This window comes from Mirounga leonina, unplaced genomic scaffold (genome assembly GCF_011800145.1).
Source record: "Mirounga leonina isolate KUSES-001 unplaced genomic scaffold, KU_Mleo_1.0 Mir_168, whole genome shotgun sequence".
Lineage (NCBI taxonomy): Eukaryota > Metazoa > Chordata > Mammalia > Carnivora > Phocidae > Mirounga > Mirounga leonina.
This window is the reverse complement of record NW_023270426.1, coordinates 64296221-64305293: the sequence shown is the minus strand read 5'-3', so window position 1 is coordinate 64305293 and position 9073 is coordinate 64296221. Positions and strand designations below refer to the sequence as shown.

Genomic DNA, 9073 nt, shown 5'->3' with positions numbered 1-9073 from the left:
GGAAGATAAACTCCAAGCCCTGGCAGAGGGGAAAACGCCTCCCAGTTTCCAAAATTGGACAGTCAGGCCCAGTTTGAACCATGGGATCCAGCTGCACCAGAGTAAGCCTGGCTGGCCACAGTGTGGCCACATCAAAGCAAAACACACATGCAATTTGGGGACATTCGCCCTGCAAATTTTGATGGGAATGTGAGTGGGAGGAGAGTCAGTGACAGCCCCTACCTCTTACTTCCAGGTCCCCCCTCCCCCTGGGACCTCCAGGATAAACTGCTCCCGCTCTGCGGTCTGGGACTCTCACTTGTTGAGACAAGGAGCTTGTTCAGCCTTACATATGAATGAAGAGCAGATGGAGAAGTAAGCCTCACTGACCACTGCTTCCCTGAGTGATTCCTCTCCCACACTCTCCATGGAAAGCCCTTCACCAAAAAAAAAAAAAAAAAAAAAAATCAATCTCCTGGCCTTTAAATCTGGCTTCTGTCCTAGTGAGAGGTTGCCAAGCACAAAGCATTATGGGGGCTCCTATCGCAAAGCTAACAGGGCCCTGAGCGACCAGAAGGAGAGAGCTGCTCTTTAAAAGCTTTTAAATGCTGTTATATTTTTACAACCACTTACTGAAGAGGTGAATTATTTTCTACCCCTCCTTCCCCAGAAGCATGGCCATTAAGGTTACCTGGAAACCTGTCCAGGAAGCATGTGGCAAATAGCAACCAAGCAATAGAAACATCCGGATCTGTCATCTAAAAGGAGATGGTATCAACAAGGTCATATTTGGGTAGAGGTGGATTGGAAAATTCATTAGTTTGCATGTCCTGGCTATTTTGGGGGGCTGTTTACACACGCATTTGGGAGGGGAGTTTGTTCTCAGCTTAGCTGGTGGGGGAGTTTGGTTGGGCTAAGTTGGAAAAGAGGCTTGAGATTGGATGCTACTCATACTAAGGACTACCCCACGGAAGGAAGAAGCACAAGGAGAATAAAAAGGCGTTGGAAGGCACTGCCTCTGATCTGGAAGGACTTCCAATCTGTTGGAGATGTGATGTACACAGAGAATGACCTGAGAACAATTTTTAAGTTTCAGAAGCACAGTAACATACCATGGAACAGTATCTCCTAGGGAGACAAGACTTCATACTGAAGGTGATTTTGAATAAGGTCTTGAGAGACAGAACGGCAAAGAAGATGGGAGAAAAGATGGGGGGATGGCTGGCATGGTATGTTAGCCAGACGTTCGCACTGAGGACACGAAACAAAAAAATGAGAAGAGGGCTTGTCGAGAAATTTACAGGGTTGTTTATTTTGATGTTTTAATTTTCCTGATTGTATGGGTGAGAAGGAAATGACTCCTCTGTCTCTTCATGACCTTAGCTACTGGGGAAAAATTGTGAAAGCCGGGTTTTTCATTTTTTTTTTTTTTCTATTTCTAAAGAGCTTATTCCTAATGTGTATTTCATTTCCAACCAACACCCTTTCTATGTCAGATGAGGTGATAAAATTTGTAATTATAGAGAAGCAAAGCTGTGACTCAGCTGTTTCACCACGCAGCCTTGCCCACAGACGCAGGGCTTTGGGAACTCCAGCTGGCCGAAAAGCAGCAGCGAGGAGAGGGGACACTAATGAATACTTGCGACACGCACTCCCTTTTGCTTTACCCCAGGATATGTCCTTTTTCCGATTCAGCATTAAGGAAGCGAACTGACGAAACTGTAATTCTGAAAGCTAAGCTATCGGCAAACCCTGTTCCAAAAAATCAGCTGGACCCAATAAGGCAAGCTGTGGGACAATCCCTGGGCTTCCACACTGAACTCTTTCCGCTCAGCAGCCATCCGTTTTCTCAGGGGCATCAGGGCATCTGCGTGAGTCAATGAAACATGGCCACGGATACTCGAGCAACCAGGGAGAATCAGACACTAACAACATAGACAGGAAATCTCCGCAACACAAACAATTCTCAGGAAGGAAAAGGGGCTGAGTGATAAAAGCCCAGCTGACATGCCACACACCTCTCAAATGACAATAAAACCAATGCTGTCAACCTGAGACTGCCGAACCATATTCTAGCCAGCCTCTCGGCTTGCGGGCTTCACAAATGGTGGCTTCATCAGGTACTAAGACTCAGAGAAGGACACTCACCTGAGCATCGCAGGACGCGGCCATGGTCTCAGCAAGCCCTCTTGACTTGTAGGAGATGCCTGACCTCGGCCCCTCTGAAAATGGAAGGAGGCACGTATCAGACCTGCACCTAGTCTTCCCCACTCACCTCACAAAGGGCAAGAGGTGTTTAAAGGCATGAACCAGAAGCTGGACTACTTGACTACACCTGTGATATACCATGGTCTTAAAAAATTCACATAAGCCCTCTATGAGTCTTGGTTTCACCATCTCCAAAATGGTGTGAGTTCACCTGACCTGTTTTATTCTACAAAGGCCACATATTAAAAACGCCAGACCAACGCATGGTTCTTTGGGTGAACAACTGTTGTTTTCTGGCTTTGTTTGTATCTACTACCCCGATAAATCGGGATCGATCATAATCTTAGCAAAGTTTCTGTTTGCATTTGTTTCCTCCCTCACATAAAACACACACAACACGCATACTTATAAAGAATCCGAATTCTTTCATTTTCTCCAGCTCCAGTACATTTCTCCAAGTGAACAAGAACAGGAGAGAATTTACAGCACAAGCCAAGAATTACTCATAACATTGCATACATCCAGGAGAAAATATTACACACACAAGCATCATTCTTCCTGTGTGCCCTAAGGGGTGGGGATGGGGGTGAATTTATTTGAACTAAGCTAAACTCTGCTGGACTTGGTTTTCAAGGTGTTTATGCTTTTGTTTGCTCACTCACCTGAAACATCCGTGTCCCTGTGCCAGAAAAGTGCTCAGTGCTTATACTCACGCCCTTCCCGTGGGCCCCCACCCAATTCCACTAAAGCCAGAGAACCTGGGACAGCTGGAGACCCCCGCCCCCTCCCCCACCAGCGAGCCCTGCAAGGAAGAGGGAAATCAAGAGAAACTATGGATTCCCTACCTTCTCCAGTCCCCAAAGATAATTTTTCAGTAAAAACCTACAAGAACCAAACATCAAAAACCAGAAACAAAACCTAAATAAAAGCACGAAAAATTTAACGAGGCATAGAGATTTCTGTAGGAGAACTTTTAGGGACCAATGAGATTGGAGATCACACAAGGTGGGAAAGGGGATTGGGCACCGGTAGGAAAAATCCCAGAGGAACAACTAGCCAAAACTAGGAATGAGGATGTGGGGAACTTCTCCGGAATCTATTTCCCTCTAAATGTGGGAGAAGAGTCAGAGCAACGTGCTGGTGAGAGTCAGGTAAAAGAGTCACCTTTGCGCGGCCCGGACCTTCGGACCTTCGTGTCCAGTTGCTCCCGCCCCCCGCCTGCAGGTGAAAAGCTTTCCCGTGCCCCCTCCTCCTGAGTTAAATCAAGTTCTCTTCAGGTGCTTCTCCTGATGTAAATCCACGGTATCATTCAGGCTCCCTGTTCACTGGCTCAAACCCTTTCAGACCTTCCCAGATCTGTTTTCTCTCCAGTTCTAACCCCATCTTGTGTCACTTCCTCAATACCAAAATTCTGCATAATCCTCAGAACAGATCAACTCCAGTCATCTACATTTTTTTCTAGGTGCAGAAAACAAAAAACTGGGCAGGTCCCCTCAGTTCACTCCCTCCTCACCCACATTTCCTGCTCCTCTGACCAAGTCACCGTCTCCAAGAACAAGCGTCTCCTGGGCTTCCTGCCAGAGTAGTTATTTTACAGCTTTCACTCGAATTTCTAAAAGGCATACTTTTGAACACGTAAATTAACAGACAAGGCAAAACTATGTTTGGAACTAAGAGTGGCAAAATTCTCAAAAATACAAATCTGCCCCAAGTTAGTTTTAAAAAATAAAAGTGCCCTTGAAAAAACAGAAGTGCTTATGAAATACTCAAATTTATCTTCAGTGAGCACAAATACAATTGGTCCCCTAAAAGTGTGAGTAATGATCCAAGGCGAGGGGGAAGGGTCAATGCTGACTGGTTTACAGAAAGTGAATCTGAGTCATGGCAAGGTCCTGAAATTTCACAGGAACTCATTCTGCCTGTAAATGCCCCAGAATCGATGGTGAGCAAAGCGAACTCTGGCCAGGCAGGCAGAAGCGCTTTGTTTTCCATTGTGCGGTGACGCCAGATCCCCCGTGCCTCTGACAAAGGCCTTCGTCAAGCCGGTGTGTCATCGTTTGCGTTTGCCACGGCTGCAGCTCGGCGTCCGCGAAAACCCACTTCCCGACTTGCCAGTGCCTCGGGTGCCTCCTCGGGAGCGTGGGCCGGCGGGCCGGGGCCGCGCGGGGTGCAGCGCCACCTGCTGGAAGCCGCTCGGGAGAGCAGCAGACGAGCCGACCGCGGACCCCGCGGCGTCCTACGGGCGCCCTGTTTGCTTTGAGGCGACGACCAGGCCTGACCGGAAGGAGAACAAAAACACTAGCAGAAATACGCACTCCTGATCCCAGCCCGTCCTCAGGGTGCACACGCGAGCCTTTCCCCACTACAGAATGGGGTGTGGTGTGTGTGCACACGCGAATGTGTCAAGGTGCAGTGTGGTTGTGCATTTGGGTGGGTGCAGAGGTGATCTCTTAAAGGTAGGGAAAGTGGTATTATCGTCATCCTCCTTGCTGGACCCGCAAGGAGTCCTACCGTTGGCAGCTACTCTCGCATAAATTATCCCATTGAATCTCCCACTACTCTGTACAGGGAGATAAAACCGTCTCACCCAGATGAGCGGCCAGCACCCTGGCTCTGCTAGCAGAATTACTCAGGACCTCACCACCTTTGAGGATGACAGCACACGAATGAGTTCCCCCCCTTTCAAACGACCGCACCCCCATGGAAGCGGAGACTCCCAGTCCCTCAGCCCGCGGCGCCGGCCGTGGGCGTGGAGGGGATCCAGGGCGGACTCTGACCCGAAGTAAGCTCCAGCCAGCTGAGCCGAGAAGCCTGAAGCCCAACCTCAGCCGGCCGCCTCCGACAGGCTGAAAGGGGTACGTCGGAAGACTCGGCCGGCCCGCGCCCGTGGCTCTTCGTCAGCGATACGCTCCCGCGGGTCACAGTTAGGAGGCGACTTTCCCTACCGGAGAGGTTCCTGGCCTAAAGCCGCTGGACATTTGTGGAAGCAGGAGGCCTGAAAGACAAAGGCAAAGGTGTTTCACCAAGAAAGCTGCTGTTAGCAACGTGGCAGTGTCTGCTGACGCTACCAGAAACACCAGCGAGTGACCCAACAGACTGGGTCTTCTGGGTTTTCCCGGTAACTGAGTAATAACAACAGCACCGTGAGGGCTGACTTAGGCCAGGCAGTAGGCTAAGTACTTCACCTTTTCTTTTCTCATGTGATCCTCACAACTGCTCTAGAAGATCAGCACTATGCTTAGCCCTGCTTTACACATGTGGAAACTGAGGCCCACAGAGTTTAAGTGGCCTAAGGTCACCCAGCTCGGAGGTGTAAAGATAGGACTCAAGCCCAAGTGTGTCTGGCCCGAAGACCATGCTCCCGGTGTTTACTGCTTCCCAGCTGTTGGTGCCCTATGAGGCCATGAACTGTATAGTGTATTTTACTTGTTATTTCAAGGCCAAAATGACTCATCAGCCGCATGACCACACCACTCATTTTCACTGACCCCTCGAGTAGGCAAGCAGGGCCTGAAGAAAGAGCTTTCGTTCACCTTGTTTTGAGCCCGGATGACAGACCAGGAATGGTTGGAATGAACAGTTCTAGGCCAGAGGTCAGGGGACAGAACCGGACTTCCAGGGCAAAAACAAACAAGGCTCTCGGTGACATGTGGGGGCCCGCAGGCTGGGGCTGGCCACCGTGTCTTGGGATGGGATGACGGGGTGTGAAAAGGGGCCTGCCCCATTCTTAGGCAGCTGGGGTGGATGAGGAAAACACTGCACTCAGCTTCCTGTTCTGCCACATACCGCGGGGAAGCTGTACGCCGGACTGGAAGGGCGGCCTTTGGCAGCGTCGTCTCTGACGACTTCACATAGGCCAAAGCTTCTCGCTCTAAAGTGGCAGTAATGACATCCAGGCTAAACTGTTGTCAGGTAACGCAACCCTGTGTGTGAGAAAGTGCTGGTAGACTCCAGGGTTCTGCAGATACAGTGCATGTATGGTTATCGGTTCCACAGGAAAACAAGTATTTTATCAATTCTGACATGCGCTTGTCTGAGGGATGGTAAAGAGATACTATCTGTGCGGTCTTTTGCCCTGTGGCAAAAACTTCGGGACAGAGCTCTATATATAGTTCCAGGTTTCTGTGAGGCAGTCTGACCTGCCCGGCTAACCCGAGTGACATGGTCGTCAAAGCCGTCCTGTGCGGCCCAAGGTCACTTCTACCAACAGCAGTGCTGTCCTCCCCCATTGAGCCAACCAGTCCTAAGAGCAAACGAAAATAGTGCCAGGTTTACAGATAAAGGCTCTGAGGAGAGCTGGAGAGACGGAAGGGAGAAGGGAGGGGATGCCGGAGCCCAGGGCCTCCCTGTGGAAGCAGGCGCTAAGCCCCAGCTAGTCTCTCTCTCTCTCCTGGCCTCCTGGGATGGCCCAACCTCCCCCACCAGTGCACGGCAAGGGACACGGGCAGTCCCGGTAGCACAGGCCTCAAGCCTCCAGACAAAAGCCTTTTGTCTAGGAGGTGTTGGGAGACGCCACACAACGTGTTTCTTTCTCAATTGATTTTGTTTTTTTCTTTTCTAAATGTTACCTAAATCCTGGAAAGCTATTTCCATGAGCTGATTTTAAAATACCTTATGATATGTGCAAAACCGTCAGCAGCATGAATGTCTACCGTGAGGGGAATGGTGAAGTAGAGGCTGGTGTATTCTCTAACGTTGATGAGAGTTTATCAACACACAAAGAAGTGCCATAAGGTAAAGGGGGGTTTGTGTCAGGCTCTAAGGGAAAAGCAGAGAGAAAAGCTGCCTGCGGAACTATCTCATGGCGGCGTCCGATAGTACAAAGATAAACGAGGAAGCTGACCAGTATGATACAGTAATGGATGCACGATCTTGTGCATTTGTCAAAACCCACAGAACTGTATAAAGCAAAGATAAACCTTAATGTGAAGAAGGGATTTCAGTTAATAATAGTGTTTCAATATTGGTTCATTAATTATAACAGCTGTGCACCTCATGCAGGATATGAACAACAGGACAAGCTGTGTGCAGGGAAGGAGTATATATGGGAAGTATATGTAATATTGGTTCAATGTTTCTATAAACCTAAAACTGTTCTAAAGAATGAAGTCTTTTACTTTTATTAACAAAACTAAAAACAGGGGCGCCTGGGTGGCTCAGTTGGTTAAACGTCTGCCATCGGCTCAGGTCATGGTCCCAGGGTCCTGGGATCGAGCCCCGCATCGGGCTCCTGGCTCGGCGGAAAGCCTGCTTCTCCCTCTCTCACTCCCCCTGCTTGTGTTCCCTCTCTCGCTGTCTCTCTCCCTGTCAAATAAATAAAGAAAATCTTTAAAAAAAACCACAAAAAACTAAAAACAAATAAATGAAAAACCAGAAGGAAATAAAATGCTAACAGTAATGTTTTTTGGATGATGAGATTATGACTAATTTCTTTTTTTTGTTTGTTTGTTTTTACTCTTCAAATTTTCTACATTTTAATTTTGCCTGTTTTTACCTATGTATGTTACCTTGCCAACCAGGAAAAACAAATGTACAGTTTTACAATCTTGTCTGGGTGGCCGGTCTCTGCAACAGAAAATGTATTTGCTCCAAGTGGTTGGTTGTCCAGTTCTTTATACATGGTAGGAACTTAATAAATTTTGCTTATAAAACATAAGCATCTTTAAATATGTTGTCACTCTGTCAGCCTTGGAGCCTGAGAATTTGTTGCCTCATGGCTCAGGAGAGGACAGCAGATTAAAATAAAAATTGTGAGAGGAAGGAATCAGAGCCTTGAAGGATGAGCTGGATGTGTCACTCTGAATTGAAAATCTCTTCTTGAATAGCCAGGGGCCTCTTTGGGCATCTTGAGAAGCATCCAGTAAATGGCATTGACGGGCAGGAGAGTGATGGGTGTGGATATAAGACAAGATCCCAAGATGTTGTGTAATTAAGCAAGAAGCATTGTGTAGAAGTTACAGTCATAGAGCTGGTTTGAGAACTGGAGAAGGTTATGCCAGGAAAAGGCTTCGCTAAGTTCCTGATTCCTGGCAAACCAGTCAAAAAACGGTAACAGATATTTGAGAGCATCAGAAGAGTTTGTTATATTCTAGTTTTAGAGCAAATCTTCATAGTAGAGGTGTTTTGCAGTTTACAATGAATCTTTGCATTGATCTCATTTACTGCTTTCATTTGTCTGTCTGCCACGTGACCTTACGTGACTATGAGCTTCTTGAAGACAGAGCCATGTATTGTTTATTTTTGTGTGGCCTGTGTATGCCTGGCCCATAGTTTGCTGAAAGGTGGCTGCAAAGTCTTTGACACCTCCCACTAAGAGAGGCAGTGTATTTCTCCTTCTTTTGAATCTGGGCTGGCCTGGGACTGCTTTGAATACCTGAATATAGTGGAAGTGACATTCTGCCAGCTCCAAGCCTAGTCTTAAAGGGAACTTGGTATCCTCAAGCCATGAGCTTTCACACACAAAATCCAGCTACCCTACTGGAGAGTCCATGTGGGGATCACATGGAGAGGGAGATGGGCCCAACTGAGCCTAGCCTTCCAGCCGCCCCTGCCAAAACATCAGACAAATACATGGAGCCATTTTGAACCATGCAGGTCAGATCAGCCACCATCTGCCTGTCCCAAAGGACCCCAGTTGACTCCACATAGAGAAGAATAATCACTTAGCTAAGCCCTGCCTAAATTCCCAACTCACAAAATCATGAGATATAATAAAATGGTTGATTCGGTCACTAAGCTTTGGGGTAGTTCATCATGAAATAATAGATAACTAGAATAGCTCTCAATAAATGTTTGCTGCTGGATAGATGGATGGATGGGTGGATGGATGGATGGATGGATGGATGGATGGATGGATGGATGGATGGATATATGGATGGATGGGTGG

General features: G+C 47.8%; 1 protein-coding gene across 1 annotated transcript in view; it reads right to left on the bottom strand.

Annotated features, from left to right (window-relative positions):
• Positions 1-450: 450 nt before the first annotated feature.
• The window catches only part of RHOBTB3 (Rho related BTB domain containing 3), a 155899-nt gene continuing 147276 nt past the window's right edge, over positions 451-9073 (bottom strand). Inside the window, exon 11 of the mRNA XM_035014890.1 lies at positions 451-5182. Coding sequence (XP_034870781.1) covers positions 5129-5182 — 54 coding nt within the window. The 3' untranslated portion in view covers positions 451-5128. The remainder of the gene's footprint in view (positions 5183-9073) is intronic.